This window comes from Strigops habroptila, chromosome 8 (assembly GCF_004027225.2).
Source record: "Strigops habroptila isolate Jane chromosome 8, bStrHab1.2.pri, whole genome shotgun sequence".
Classification (NCBI taxonomy): domain Eukaryota; kingdom Metazoa; phylum Chordata; class Aves; order Psittaciformes; family Psittacidae; genus Strigops; species Strigops habroptila.
Genome location: NC_044284.2, coordinates 6,748,687 through 6,765,522, shown reverse-complemented (window position 1 = coordinate 6,765,522; position 16,836 = coordinate 6,748,687). Strand labels below are relative to the sequence as shown.

At 39.0% G+C, this 16,836-nt stretch overlaps 1 protein-coding gene across 3 annotated transcripts in view; it reads right to left on the bottom strand.

Annotated features, from left to right (window-relative positions):
• The window catches only part of PIK3CB (phosphatidylinositol-4,5-bisphosphate 3-kinase catalytic subunit beta), a 79,704-nt gene that overhangs the window by 42,839 nt on the left and 20,029 nt on the right, over positions 1–16,836 (bottom strand). For 2 of the 3 annotated variants that reach the window (XM_030495165.1, XM_030495168.1), the window contains exons 2-3: positions 15,465–15,584; positions 411–596 (exon numbers count right to left, since the gene is read on the bottom strand). In XM_030495165.1, coding sequence (XP_030351025.1) covers positions 411–563 — 153 coding nt within the window. In that variant the 5' untranslated portion in view covers positions 564–596; positions 15,465–15,584. Of the gene's footprint in view, positions 1–410; positions 597–3,190; positions 3,266–15,464; positions 15,585–16,836 lie in introns of all 3 variants that reach the window. The other variant, XM_030495166.2, reaches the window with a different exon arrangement.

Below are 16,836 nucleotides of genomic sequence, written 5' to 3'. Positions count from 1 at the left end.
AACAGGAGCACCATCTGTGACTTCTATATTAAAAATCAAATTAGACACAGTGTTTCCTGTTTGCGCACTAATCAGAGAAATGTTAAATCAACGTACAATGTAGTACCGATACGTTAAAGACAGGTTTAGATGTAGCAATATATTAATATAGAGTTATTAGAATAATGATCTCAGCTGAAGTGTAACTTTCAGCAAGAAGTAATTTCTCCAAACCTTGCCATCTGCCCAAAGAAATTACAAACCCCCAGACACACATACATTTATTAATCAATCTGCTACGCACGCGCCTTCAATACACCATTTTTTTATGCCTACTCAAATTCATTGCTTCATTTGCCAAAAGGCACATAAAAATCAGGAACAGCACTCATTCCAAATAGAAGGTAACTTTTACATTAATGGACCATTACCTGTTTAATCTGAGATATGGTGGCATCTCGAGGGACATCCAGGTTGATATAGATTCCAGTGGGCAACAGGAAGTCCACAGATATTGAGCCATCAGCGCCAATCTGTGAATCCACTGCCCAGATGTCAAGGCTGTCTGTCACGGCAGGAGGCATTATGGAATCTCAATAATATCATAACCACATGGCCTTAGGGGGAAAAAAAAATTACAATTCAGTATACTTAACCTTCTATAATTAGACACACATTTTAAAGCCTTCGGAAGGTTTACATAAGACTGGTCGTACAGCTCAGCTTGCAAGTCTGGAGTCTCAAATGCTGCTATTGCAAACACATAAGCATAGTTTTACTCATTAATTCCATTTAGCATAATAAAAGCCCTTTCTGGTAAAGCACTATTGTAGACAGAGTGACATATTCAGCTTAAAAGGAAAATAATCTTCAACTCTTATTAGAAAGCAACATTTTCCTCTAAAGACATTTATCTCTATGTGCTTTCACCCTTAAAGCTAGATCATCTCTGATAAATTCAACCCACTGTGTAAACTACATCCACTGAAGGGTAGGGGGAAACCCTTTGTGTGACCTACTTCAGCTCACTACACTGGCTTCTTGATTACTCGTCCTTCATATTTCAAGACCCTTTTACTTACTCTTAATGTTAGCACTAGTTCTTCTGACCTTCCAAGTCTTTTGATTACCTATTTTCTAAAGATCCATTTTCCCCTCAGTCACTAGTCACCGAAGTATCTACCTTCCTCTTCATCCAGCCAATGTTCTTCAGCTGACAAAGGGATGGGCAGTGTTGTAAAACACTATTGTCTTTATTGGAGAATTGCTTTACAAATTACCCCTACACCTTTCCAATTCTTGTTGGACATCAGGAGATGAGGGAAATCACCATTTGTAAAAAAATAAGCCAGTATGTGCAACTCCACTAATATTACAACTTTCTACTAGTTTTATCACTCCTTCCCTTCGAGATTCCTTCCCTGCTCTGAAATCGGGCCTGTTCTGCCTAACTGAAGTTATTTCTCCTATTACAGTACCAGCAGAAAAAGCAGGATGTAACCATTACACTGGGCTGCTGCTCTTTATCCATCACAGAGCAGGTTCAAACTCACTCATCGGCAACTGAACAAACCCCACATTAGCACAACAGCCTTCTGAACTCCAGTTACTACTGCTGACTCCATTGCTCAAAGGTCTGACACAATGGTTTTTCCCCTTTGCTAAAGCACTAGGCAAAACCCACTGTCAAAAGGTAATCCTTTCTACAGGTGCTAAACATTCAAAGGTATTCCTAGAAACAGGTTAAGATTACTGAAACTGGTCATGCCATTGAATTACAGATAATTATCATGCTGTGCATGTTTCATATATATGTATGTGTTATAAATTTATATATGCATTTATGAATACAGCTTTTCAGCCCTAACCAGAAAATCGTTTTATAATGCACTATAGTTGAACCCACCACAAAATTCCAGGAGACCAATCACATCATAACAAAGGTGTTTTGCTCCCCTCTCTCTCTCCAGCTTTTTTCTTTATGAAACAGCTTAGTTTGGGAAAAGTAACACCACCAGCTACTAAATACAAACTTTACAGGCAGGAGTTAATGCTTCATTTATACTGAGTTAAACTTGTTTAATAGTCCTATTCCTCAGAAAGGCAACTCTTTAAAATTGGTAGGCTTTTAAATCAAACACTTCAATGTCATATGCATCATCATCCTTAACTGACAACAGAAACACGAACGTGGTACTTCAGAAAGTCTCTCTGTAATCCCTTGCTTGATACAGACAGCTTCCAATGAAATAAATAAATAGGCAAGCAAGTGTAGGGGAAAACTGAATGTGCCTACAATGGATAACAGAATATGCCAGCAGCACAAAAATCAACTCCTATAGAAGCATAACTTTCCACTGACAAACAAACTGTTAATATTTTGTACATATTATAAAGGGTTGTTCAGTGCTAACTTTTACTGATCATCATTGTCACACAAGTAGTACCATTTAAATCACCACTTTAAAATATTCACAGTCCCCATCTGCCCCAGTCCTCAGTACTGGTTTCTATCCTTCCAGTTACTTTAAATATAAAAAATTGCTCATCTGACAGTTGGAAAAATTCAGAAGAAATTCAGGAGATTAAAACCTCCACTGGAGAAAGAGGGTTGAGTAGGAAGAACTGAAACCTCCTAAAGCTTACCCGTCCCCAATGAAATAGCAAGTCCAAAAACCCAAATGGAGCCCAGCTAAATACTCACAGCAGCTCTTTGGTACCGCAGCTGTGCTACTATCAGCTTGCCAGTTCAAAGCTGCTTTAGATACGAGACAACACACTTCAGTCTCACCTCTAACTGCCATGTAAATACATTTTCCATTCAGCCTTAGCAAAGTTGTGAAGACACACACGAGTGTGACTGCTGCCAGTACATCTTGTTACCACACTAAACATGTGGATCACTTAGTATTTTGCTTGTGGTAGATAAAAATAGATAAAAATATAGTAAGACTTCCATTAAGGGCAAACAAAAAACCTCTAACTTTCAGAAAGGTAAATACATAAGGAAAAATATTTTTCCTCAATAAAAGCAACAATTGGGGAGCCCCTATTGTCATCATTATTGAATAATAGTTTTGTCACCATTAGGTCATCATTACCTCCAAAAACCCGCTACACTGCACCATACTGAATCAAACAAAAAGAATTGGAGGTGAGGGGTGTAGACCTGATGAAAATAACAAATCAGGTATGAAGATATTTTAATTACCAGATCTTCACAAATCCATCCTTTCACTCATCAATGGATGTAGAAAATTTTGCAGTGTGTGGTCTCTTCAATTGTCTAAAGGAAAGAAATAAACTTTAACCCCACCACGCAATACAAACTATACTATAATAATAACACAGCATCTACCTAAAAAATATAGAGAAAATGCATAGTTTCTCATTACAATTTAGTGTATCTTTCACAAGCTACTATTTAGATGTGATATTATTTATTTTTCTCCACCCAGCTACTTCTACCCTTCAAATCTTGACTGCAGTGTTGTTGGAACTGACAACAGTAGTCACAGAAAAATCATTTGGATTATCTAAAACTAAAGATCTTTCACACTTGGATGCACGCATATAATGGTGTGGTGTCACCATTACGAAGAATTACTTTACCAGGCATAGGAGCAAGGGAAACATTCATCTGTTCTATGTAGTTACTTTGTTCATAATTTCTATTTGCATTCCAGGTAAGATCTTCTCTATTTTCATCCTCTTTCGGCTGTTTTACCACAACATTTGCAATTGTTGCACAAGAGTTTAAAATGTTCAAAGCAGCAAGACTTATAAAATACACCTATAGCCAAGACACCAAAACACAGAGCTATGAAGTCTTTGTAAGATACTTGTTTGTAGTCATGGATTTTCAACACTGACATCAGAAGCTTTTACAATTCCATTTCCAGTTTTGATTAAAAAGGGAAGAGCAATCATCACGCCAATCTGAGCATGCTGGAGGCTATTCTTGCTTTCAGGCACTTACTTCATATTTCCTTCCTCAAGGAAACACGTTAGGGTCTTTTACAGCCAGCACCCAGTTTCTACCAGTAGCTGACATGACAGGGGTCAAGAGAGAACAAGTATTTGGGAATATACTGGGAATAATGCTGATCGCCACTGTAAGACGGGCGTGAGAATGAGTCATGAGCCAAAACAGTAAAATGTGTGGTGGGACTAGTGACTAACACTACTCACATGTAGTAACTGAAACAAAGGCAGAAAGCCATCTGGATTGGGAGCAATAACAGCAAAGACATTTTAAACAACTTCCAGCTAAAGGAAAAAAAACAACCCCAACAACAATCAAAATGATAATAAAAAGCTATTTCTGGCTGCTAACCTCATAGCTGTTCTTACCTACTGTCGCAGTAAAACACAACTTCTCATACATAAGAAGGAAGCAATTAAAACAGTACTTAATCTTGGCTACTCAAGTATCTAATCGATGATTATTTGAATTTAATAGCAACAAAGCCCAATACTAAATGCTTTCCTAAGACCCAGGTACATAGTATTGATAAATGGCATTCAACCCTTCCCATGTAAAGTGAAAATTCTCTCTGAACTTTGACATAGGCATTTCAGATTCTTACGCATGTATATATCAACACACATGACCTGAATCTCTTAATCTCAAACCCTCTCGCTTTATATTTCAAGATACCAGCAGTTCTGAAAAGGCTGTTTACACTAATGGAAAGAAATGGAACACAGATTAGTAGAACCTCTGCAAAAGGAGAAAAAGAGAAAGAAAATTTAACACTGATCTTTGTATTTACTTATTAATGTACACAAACAAGAAGCCCTACAACAAAATTTCTCAAACCAAGACAACCGCCTGTGATTTCAGTCTGCTATGTCAGTTTCACCTTGGTGCCCGGCAAGATCATGGAGCAGATCTTCCTGGAAACTATGCTAAGGCACATAGACAGTAAAGGGGTGATCGGGTGATTAGGCTTCACTAGGGAAAAACCATGCCTGACAAATGTGGTGGTCTCCTGTGATAGGGCCACAGCATTGGCGGTTAAGGGAAGAGCGATTGCCATCATCTACCTGGACTCGTACAAGGCATTTGACACTGTCCCGCATGGCATCCTTGTCTCTAAACTGAAGATGCATGGATTTGACAGACGGACCACTGGATAAGGAGTTGGCTGGATGGTCGCACTCATAGAGTTGCGGTCAGCTGTTCCTCAGGGGTCAGTGTTGGGACCAGCACTGTTCAACATCTTTGTTGGCAAAACGGACAGTGGGAACCAGTGCATCCTCAGCAAGTTTGCCAATGACAACTTCCTTGGACAACTTGTTCCAGTGTCTCACCACTCTCAGAGTAAAGAACTTCTTCCTTACATCTAATCTAAATCTCCCCTATTTCAGTTTGAACCCATCACCCGTTGTCCTATCACTACAGTCCCTGATGAAGAGCACCTCTCCAGCATCCTTGCAGGCCCCCTTCAGACACTGGAAGCTGCTCCGAGGTCTCGATGCAGCTTCTCTTCTCCAGGCTGAACAGCCCCAGTTTTCTTAGCCTGTCTTTGTATGGGAGGTGCTCCAGCCCCTGATCATCCTTGTGGCCTCCTCTGGACTTGCTCCAACAGTTCCAAGTCCTTCTTATGCTGGCAACATCAGACCCATACACAGGTTCTGAAGAGTGCCAGAGCCTCTAAAAGAAGAAGAATGGAATCAGGATCTTACCTTTTAACCAGAAGCAAACCTCCAGATTGTGTCTGCAGGTAACCACAGACTTAAAATGCAGTTTTACAACTGACCAAAACTGATACAAGACCATACTGCCCTTTCTGCCAGCAAGATCAGAAAATTGGATCACTGATCCAATTGAGATTTTAGATTTTTCTCTTCTTTAAACTAAGTTTTCAGTTGAAAACAGCTTTCTAAGGAAACATGCTGCATGAACACAGAAAGGTAGTGGTAGTAACACTTAGGTGGGAACAGGGCAGGACCATCCCTTCTGACAGCAGCCCAGATTTTGAGCAACTTAAGCAACATATGAAATGACACTTTAATTTGCGTTTAACAGGGAGAAAGAATTCCCAAATAGAAGACAATTAAAATTCTAAATGCCTAAAGAATGCCTAAAGCAAAATGAATACTTCACACTAACACAGTTCCAGCTAGGTAAAACAGGAGGAAGCAATCTAGTGAACCATAAAGTAAGTCACATAGATAGACCACTGTTGTCTTACATAAACATTCACTGTCTTCACCCTGCTTCACCAACACACCAGACTGCTTTACCACAGAAGTGGTGTAAGCTATTTTTGCCTTCATTGTGGATTCCTACAGAGGGTAAGAATTTCCTCTGTGAAATCAACGTGAAAGTTACAGTATTTAATTTTCTGTCTTTCCTCTGTATGGTGACCTTGATCACAAAATAATCGGACATTTTAGGTAGGCGAGATCAGCCAACAGACCACAGTCCTGAGCAGCTATTGAGAACAGCTATTGTGTTCCCAGGTTCTACGTTGTTGTTTTGCTGTGGGGGCTGGGGGGTTCAAAGGACTTACCAGCTCTAGGCAACAGAAGAATTTGTTCTAGTCCTAACAGCCTTATTCCAGAAGCCAAGAGACCTTGTAGCTTCCTCTCTACCCCCAACAGAACTGTATCTCATCATTTAACCAAAGAGACCACTAGGAAAGGAAAAACCAAACAAAAAAGGGCTACCAGAAGCAGGCTGCTTCTTCCTTGATTCCTAAAAGGGTTTCAGGAATGATGACAGTCAAAGTAACCTATGTATGTTTTTCTGTGAATTGCAGCCCACTCATTTTTTTTTTCCCTAACCAAAACACAGAACTAGAACCATGCATACCTCGGCTATCCAGCACGAGTACAAAAGCAGTCTGTAAAAGCAATGCAGGCAGCACTTCCAGCAAGTGTTAGTCACCAGTAGAACCACTGGAAGATTACATGATACCAATTAACAAACCTAGCCTTTCAGAACATCCCCAAGAGTTACAAGACTTCTCTTTTAGACTATAGGATCAGTAGGGTTTCAGAAGCTGTGGTTACAAGTCGAGGTTGTGTTCTCTTGCTAAGCCCATTTTACTGAGAAGGCAGGCAAGACCAGTTTGTGGCAAACTCAATTCCACCATGACTACTTAAGGACAAGACAGCACTGCGAGCCCAGGACCACCCAGCTATAAAGCTTCACACCGCTACTGGAAGAGCTGGTGATCTCAGTTTTACCTGCATTGAGTAGTTAACTTGCACATGTAAAGGAATTAAATCCAAATATATGACATAAAACAGTGCCCACCAAGAAGATATGAAGAACAAAGCAAAGCATGGGAGAGATTTCATAAGGTTTTCCTAAACTTAAGAGCTGGTCAAGAGCATGCTCAGAGAGTGAGCCTGTCTGGAGGCACTGCAATAAAATTAGACACGGAGTAAAAATGCAATAAACTTTCCTTTGAAAGGAATTTATCACATCATCAAAAAACTTAGACATTAAAAAGTACTCACAAAGCCACATGGCTTGTTGTCAACACCCAGCATTAATGTGTCAGGTAAGTTCCTCTAAAACCAACATTTTGAAGAATGCACCAATTATGATATTTCACACTATAACATTAGAAATTCTCCTTTACTTGTGAACTCACCACAAACGCCCTAACCCTCCTCCTTTGAGATGTATTTTTCTATTCTTAAAAGAACACCGATGTAAAATCCAATGCTACATTCAATCTCTTACTGTGAAGCATAATCAAAGAGAATACTAATGTTACAAGTAAAACGAATACTAATTTTACAAACCAAAGCTGCAAAAAAGTTGATAAATATAAACATCCACATAACACATTGTTAGAGGAAAATTCCAACCCCCTGTTTTCTCTCACAGAATTTATTCTCCTGGGCTGCCTCACAGCACCAAGAAAATCTAGTCTTCAGGCAAGTCTTTAGAAGAGATATTGTACATCTGAAATCATGTCACCTATCCCTGATAACGTGGTCAGTTCTTTCAGGATGAACTAAGTATGCTATCCCAAATAGATGGCAAAAGGTTTGGGGGGCAGTAGGGAGCAGGGAAGAAATCACTTGTGTATCAAAAGGCTTGTTTCCCTAAGAAACCCCACCTCTTTCAAACAAGGGTGCCTTTTAAGGGCACATAAGTATCTGTGGCTCTTCATTTATTTTAATTTATTTTCATTTTCACTAAAAAAGTGAATATTTACGTAAGGGACAAATGTCAGAAACTAGTTTGTTTTGATTATGCACTAACTAAGAGCACTCTGCTTCTCCAGATTTTTCCTTTATCTAATAAGTTATTACAAGTGCTAAGCACGACATTCAAGATGATAGTCACTGTGATCAATACAGCTCTTTATCTACTGCTTGCTCTGTCATGTGGCAGTCAAGGGGCTAAAAAAAAGAGAAAGTCTTGCAGCAGTGAAAGCAGTTGAAAAGGGCCACCCTATCCAGACACACAAGAACAGTGTTTAAACAATATCTTACTGTCCAGAACAAGCTGGATGACAATCTGATCACAGTAATCTTCTAGGAAACAGCAGCAGCATATCACATAGTCTAAGTAGGAGAAACACTAAGCACTTACACAATATAATCATTGTAATCATTTTTCTAACTACGTAAACATCTAGTACTATAAAAAGATGAGCAAGCAAGAGAACAAGTAGGGGAAAAGAATGTAGCAGCAAAGATGGAAAAGGAGTCAGAATATGAAGGAAGATTTTCATGTTCTATGAAACTTAGAAGGCATTTAAAAAAAAAAAAAATCGAAGTAAAAATTCCTCCTTCTTTATATGTGAAAGAATTACAATTTCTTGCAAAGACTCCAAAGTCAAACACATACATTGGACCAGCATGCCAGTGCATGGCTCTGTAGAACTACCTACTCTCCTACTCCTAAAATTGTAACAGACTGACAGCCGCTGAGCCTACAGGTCCAAGAGGATGGTTCTGCAGTCAATACACTGGCAGCAGTTTCAGTGTTTGCGTGGGACTCCCATTTTGCTGACTTTGACTGCATTTATACTGACTACAACAGGATTATTTCAGACACTAGTGTGACTCTTGTAAGTCACTCTGCCTCCTGCATGCAGTGGCAGCTCACTGTGAGAGCAGTCTACAGGCAGAAGCTGTTCTGCTTTTCCCTGTTCTTGGCTGTCCCCCACCTCCCCAGCAGAGTGGAAAAACAATTCGAACAAACATCGCTAGTTTTCCATTAACTCAGGGAACAACCTGCCTCACTGTGACAGGGAATCAGCGTATCTGAAGCAGGGGTGGGTGAGAATACTGCCCTTTCTCTCCAGCTGTAGTCATAGGGATGAAATGAGTTGTAACATGGAACTGCAACCTAGGTTTGTTCAGAGCTTTAACACGACAAGAGAACGCACCTATGCTGTGCAATGCGTGTACTACTAAACTGTTTGTTCACTAGACCTCACAGTTCACACAGGATCAACAGTGACCCTCTTTTAAAGACAGGATAGAATGCACTGACAATTAAAATTTATTCTGTATGTTATTTCATACCATGCCTCTGAAATTCCTATTTCACCCTAGAAAGGGAACCTGCTCAAGGTTCCGGCCTTCCACAGCTGCACAGGTGAATTTCAATCTAATTTAAGTCCACATTTAAAAAGTAAATACAAACAACTTGATGATAAATACAAATGCCTGAATTAGCCAAGCTAAGATTTTTCCACTCCAGGAATGTCATCTATCTACAATAGCAAAGATTTTAAGAATTCAAGACATCTCAGCGTAGCCTGGGAAGTTATTTTTAAAAATCATGTGGCACTATAAATATTTCTCAGCAGTTCCCAACTGCCACATGAGCTGACCCTATGGGATGGAAAATTGAGTGTCTGTTTAGTCAGGATTCCTCCAGAAATCAGAATAAAAATATCACTATTTAGTTTGCTAAAAATAACTACATATAGAAAACATGAGAGGCCTTATTTAACTGTCATTCCCTCACAGTGCTCAGACCAAGAGTGGTCACTCAGCTATTCAAGTCTAGATTCTGTCATTCTCCTCATGAAAGATAGCTAATTTTCCACAAGGAAAATTTAATTAGTTTTTTTCTGCAGTTCCTGATTAAAGCTACATCTTGTGCAGCTTTATTCCTCTGCTGTACCCTCACCATTACACACTAAGTTTTAAGAACTGAAGCCAGACTTTTAAAACTACAATGAACGGAGTTTCTACTTTGATATTAATGCCTCGAAATACAAGTGGCCCAGTTTTCCAGAAATGCTGAGCACCTGAATTTGCAATTGACTTCACCAGGACTTAGAGACATGGGGAAAAAAGATGCAAACATGTTAGCTAGGTTAAAATTAAAATTTAATTTGATCAACCTGATTTGAACAGATGGTTGGGTTACCTCTTGTCAGTTCTTATAGTAATTGTTCTATGAGTCAATGCAAGGGTAATTTTAAAACTAGCTGTAAATGAGATTCTTGTCCTCAGAAAATTTTTCCTGCAAAACAAGTCTGCAGGTAGAGAACAACACTAATAAAATGTTATTCCAGACTTGGAAGACTTACCCAAACTGGTTTGAACGATGAGGATAAAGGGAATTTCTTACTCCTTATCACTTTATAGTCAGGCAAGTCAACATAGTTCCTGCTCCCTCCAAAGACTATTCATAATGAACCAAACAAATTAATAAAACCTAAGTCCCAGAATTCAGATAGACTTCAGGCAATTCACAGGCAGCACATAATTCATAATGAATACAAAATACAAAACTAGCATAACAGCTTCTCACAACTAATTTGTAACTATCCTTTGCTCTATCTTGAAATCAGTATACAGACACATTAAAATATAAATACAAAAATAAGGAGTGTCAGGCCATCTCTTTGTATTGTGCAGTTAAAGTGAGTTGTGGGGAGGAGAAAAACTCTATTCACATTCAAATGCTACTGTCTGAAATTATCTTCAGAAGCATTTGATCACTGGATCACACTGAGGCTGGAGCCACTATAGGAAAACATTCAGCTCACTAGAATTTAGCTGTGCATGGTCAAGGTGGGATGGAATATAAAGAAATGGAAGAAAAGAGTAGATTAGAAAAGCACTGTCATATAAGTAACAGTTAATTTGACACCATGAGCAACAGAGTCAGGGAGACAAGGAGAAAGGCTCAAATGAAGCAAAAAGCCCAGTCAAATAGTTGAGTATTCTGTGTCAACTGGGTTGTGAGAACATATCTGGTACATTCACTGTTAGGAAATTTGTAAACAGCTTTTGCAGATATTTTGGTAAGTTTTAAATAGCAGCAGGCAGAGAGGGACCTGACACGAAGACCAATGCATTCTGTATAGCGTGCTCCAGGATAGCGAGACTAAAGATTTGGGAGATTAGAGCTGGTGAGTTCACAACCTAGGTAATTCACTTTTGATAATCCAGATCACTGTAGATATTTTATGAACCAGGGGAAGTTCGGCATGAAATGTTAGGATATGTTGAGTTGAAGCACGAGAAAAATATTCTATTAAACATTTAAATGATGAGATTCTCACATGGACATTTCAAACAAAAAGAAGAATCAAGCGTAACAAAAAAGGTGAATGGAGATGTCACATGGGAAGAAAGAGGACTGGACAGTCAGACTCAAGGGGAAAGGAGGAGAAAGAGCTGAACCATAACCCAGAGGGAAGCTTAACCCAGAATAAAGATGTCATTTTAGCACAGGTGAGTCAGGCAGTTTCCTATAGAGCTGCATAACTGCTTGTGCCAGCAAAGTGAAGATGTGAACAGAAACAAGATGAGTGCTGGAGGGAAAGTGACAGTTTCTCCCAGCCCCAGGGCTGGCTTGCCACTTCACAGCTCTCAAGCTCATTTTTAAAAATGCAGGTAAAACTACAGCCTAAAGGTCTGGCTTTATAATAGCCCAAGCTATTATTCAGTGCGCCTGTCATGGATCTGAAAAGATGCAATAATAATATGAGGTTGTGCTTTTATTGATTTACTGTACTAAGTAAACTGCAGGGTCCTTGTCCCGCCCGCCCTTGCTAAACATTTTACAAGCCTAACAAACATAAAGGAAATATTTAATCAGTATTAGTTCTGCTCTCTGCTATTTTCTTGCCTGTTCTACCAGTCACAGTAATTACTTATTCTACTGTAAGCATGGAGGAAAGGAGAAGTAAATATTCCACTTACAAGACAAATATATAAATGGTTAATATTTCCCCTCCTTTTGAATTGTACGAATGGACTGAGACTATCAAATTTCCACAGCAGCCAACTGCTTCATTCAGCTATTAAAATGTTACATCTCTAAATTATGATCTAGAAGACTTTCTACTATAAAAAAGTGAAGAGCAAAAATTGAGGTTTTCCTATATATAGATACCTCTTCACACAGGGACTAAAAGATTCTCTTTTCAATTATTTCTGACATTTCAATCAAAACCTCCAGGAAAGAGGGTTATTCTCCAGCAGACACATTGTATGGAGCTAGAAAGAGAGGTAAAAAGGGAAATAATTAAAAACTGTGGAAAATTAATGAGTGAAATTTTCTCCTACAAGGAGGGCACATGGACCAAAACACAGAGCTATCACACAAGCAGGCTGTGCTTAAGTCTCATGTACAGAGATGCCAGGGACACTTAAAGTTAGAAAAATGCCCTTTAAGGAAAAAAAAAACCTAAGCAGATTCAGAGGTGGGTCTTCACAGCCATCTGCTATGTAAGAACAGGAATTGTTGCTGAACAAGCAACAGTTAAAGTCTAATGCAAATATTCAGATGTATTTCATGCATCTTTTTCATGACCTGTCTCTTATAAAAGGAAGCTTGAAATATAATGCCATTTGGTAGAAAAGAATAATCCTAAAAACTGCACTCAGTCAATACTTCTGTCATGAAGTTAATGGTAATAGAGCCAAAAGTAGTCCTGGCCATTCACCATAAGGACCAAGAATAATTAATATTATCTAAGAATCACAGACTAATTTGGGTTGAAAGGGACCTCTGGGAGTCATCTGATCCCAAGACTAGTTTCAACACTGAAGTTAGAACATGTTGCTTAGGAGTTTGCACAGTTAATTTTGAAAGTCTCCATGGATGGAGACTCCAAAGTTTCCATAAGCAAATCTGTTCCAGTGCTTAACCACCCTCACAGTGAAGTTTTTCTTTCTCAGACATCTGGCCACATCTGCTCTATAATCCTCCTTCAGGCAGTGGAAAACTTGGTAAAGATCTTTCTCTCCTTGTCTTCTCCAAACAAAGGTAATGCGCACCCCCACCTCAAATGTCACATCCTTCAGCCCCTCAGCAGCAGCCCTCCCGCTGGACTCTCCAGTTTGTGAGCATCCCTCTTGCTCGTGAGGGCCCAGAACTGGAGAGGTGCTCTGGATGCAGCTTCAGAGGCACTGAGTGAAAGGGAGCAATCCTTTCCTTTGCCCTGCTGGCTGTACCCCTGCTGAGGCAGCCCAGTGTGTGGTTAGTGCTCACTGCTGGTTCACACTCAACCTCCTGACTCCCAAAAGAGCTCCTACCTTTAGGAGCTGCCTTTAGTAGCTGCCTTGAGCAGTCAGTCCTGGGCTAACTGCTGCATGGGGTTACTTTTCCCACGCTGTGAGATTCAACTTCTGCTTTTAAGACCTCATGAGAACTCCATCTGGCTTTTTATCTGTGAATATGGACACCGTTCAGACTTTCTTTTCATGTTTTTAGTTCTTTAATGGAGGATTCCAACTGCAAAATATTTTGTGATGATTGAACTCTGTACAAATGTCCAAATCTAAACAAATAAACAAGAAGCATTCAAAAATATTTCCCCCAAAAGGGCAAATTAGAATCAATTTTAGGTTATAACAGAAAAGTTTACTGGCTACTGAACACATGAGCAAGTTTATGCCCAGCATAAGCCTGTATATAATGATTGAAAATGACTAAAGCTGTCTCCAGTGGACGTTTTTTATCTCATTTGTTTGGAGAGCTCAGTTTCAACTTTATTGCCCATCTGTTTTGATAACTTGATTATCAGACTCAAGAATTAACCTGTCAAAGTAAGTGTGTTAGCAACAAATAAGTGTTATTTTATTTGGACATTGTGATAGGTGCCTCTATTTCTACCCTGTAGTCTAGTATGTCAGTAAGACAACCAACATCATACAAGACAGTTCCTGAAAACTTCAGAGGTCAGAATTTAAGCATCAGTGCTACAAGAACCTTTCGTGAGTAGGTTTTCCAGCCACTTCACATATGGCCTAGATCAGGAACTGTGATACACATTTACATGTGCTGACTTAAAATTGCAGCATTAGCTTCAAGCACTTACAAAAAGGGAACTAACACACACGACAACCTCTTTAAACCCATCTTTAATTGAAATTTTACAATAATTCATTTCCTGCCTTCAAAAAAATAAGTAAATTATCAAACCAAATGGATTATTCTGCCAGTCAAAAACACTTTGGAAAAAATACCAATTAGGAAAAGTTTAGCTTGTGTGAGTAGGTTTCACATTTTTCTACCCATATTATGACACCATGTACAGATCCCTTTTCAAAGAAGAAGCTAAGACGACTCATTTCCTGTTGGTAATAAAGCAGTATGTCAAAACAATCTTGTTGTAAACTAAAACCACTTACTAACCCATTCAGTTCTAATGGCCAGATATTTTTCATTCATTTCCAATTGCTCCTGCAGAACTAGTCACATATCACACAGCGTGAGAAAAACCTGCATCAGACAAATATGCAGATTTTTCCCAGTTTCTAACCTCTACAAGAATATGTTTAAAAAATTTGATGCAAACAAGGTGACCTACCTCAAGCAAGTGACGCACAAGGAAATTAAGTATTATATTGTACCAGTATATAAATGTTTCGGTATCCAGTACCAAAAAGTGCAATCCACAGTCCCTGAGCTAGGTAGTTAGATTTCTTATATCATAAATGAGATACACATATATCAGCCTAGAATTCAGAAAAGCTAGAAGTCAACTAGCAACAGTGAAGAAAAAACATGTCTGAGATCCATAAATTGAAGATTTATGCTAGTTTGAAGGATGATGCAACTGCAACACAAGACAAATATTGAAATACTGACAACACAAACATCAAGGTCACACAGAAAATGCCAGGAATGGAAAGTTACAGCCAAAAAACCAATTATATTTTCAAACACCCTGGAAGATATAGGCAGGGCTTTAACTTTAGCCAGCAAATCAGGGGTTATATGTCATTATATCTATTATGAGGCCACTTCCTGCTTAGAACCATACCCAGAATATACAGGAGCCAAGAGAAGAATCTGAAACCCATCTAAATTTCCTAAGACTCAATTGCTTCCAAGATAGGAGATGCTTCAGTAAGAGCAAAAGAGTGTCCATTACCAACTGATCAACCAAAACTAGTATGCAGTCACTGATTTTTACTTCTGAACGCAACACTAATAAAGTTAAATAGAACAACAGACTAATAACCATGCTATTGACTTTATGAGGAAAAAACAAACCAACCCCACCAAAAAACACTGCAATACTTACTCCAGACAACCTGTTCCTGTTTCAGTCTGACTGTGCACTGAAGATACTTTCATTAAACATTGTTTTCTTATTATTACCCTTGTTTCCTCAGAAGGTTCCACAAGATGACCTAAATATGACCTAAAAAAAAAAAGCAAAACACAACATGTCATTAACCTAATGAGAAAAATCAGCAATTTATACTTGATTTAGTAGCTCCTTTAACTTTTTGTGCAGAAATATCCAATTAACTACACATTTGTATTCTCTTCCCATAGTACAATGTTCTAACAATACAGGTACCACAATCATGAATTACACAGTAAAAACATTTTTTACTTACTACAATTATTTTTAAATCTGTGTGCGCTCAATTTGGACCAGATCAAAAGACAAAAGAAAGAGAAATAGAGTTGTCATCACCCTCCTAACCACATCTCTTTTACACTTGGCTGTAAGCTAGTCTTTGTTGTTGTTTAGAGTTTAATGTCATCTGTAGTCCTATTGTGGAGAATTTGAGTTGATGACATAAGTGTTCCCATCTTCCTGTTCATTTTTTAGGTGGTGAAACCGCAGGAGAAAGGTTCAATCAGTCTCCTCTTACATAGGTGTCCTCTTCAAACATCCTCCGCATGTATCTCCTCAGAGATACATGGACAAAGTATCTCCTCAGAGTCAAGGCATCATCTCCATTTAGCTCTATCTTGCAGAGCAGGCTTCCAGCAAAGCGAGATACACAAAAAATATTTAACCCCCCCTCGAGGCCAAAGCAGTGCTATCAGTTTGTACTGATACTATCCATAGGTTTGTAGGCCAAGCTACAACACACAAGGCATGTAACTACGCTCCTCCTCCCAAAACAATTCTATTTCTAAACCACACTTAGTAGTCCACGTTGTGCTTGTAGGAACTCAACATGATCAGGAACCAGGGCTGTCATTCTCTCTATCCCACGCAGAGCAGAACCTCTATAGGGATCAGTATGTAGAGCACTGTGAAGGAACTTAGGTTGCTTCAGGGGCTTTGAGGAAAAATAGTTGCTGCCCATCTGCTTATGTCTGAAAAAGCTAAGTTACTGCTCCCCATGCAACCTTTTGAAAACAACCTTGTGGTGCATAAAGGTATGAACTAGTCCAGAAACTTCTCATGATTAAAGCCTAAAAGCCTACAGTAGGCAACAGCCAAAAAGGAAAACTAGAGAAAAACAATGGCAGTCTTACACAATTTAGAAATTGCAAGGACAAGGGAACACTGTGAATCTCTTGTACCTAATGCTAAAGTACCAGTCTGGCACTAATGTTTGACAGCCATGTTGATATTTGCTTTTATGGAGTCGAAAAATCAGAACCAAAACCTAGGGGCCAGAAGGCAGGAGCTTGGGAGGTGTGAAATG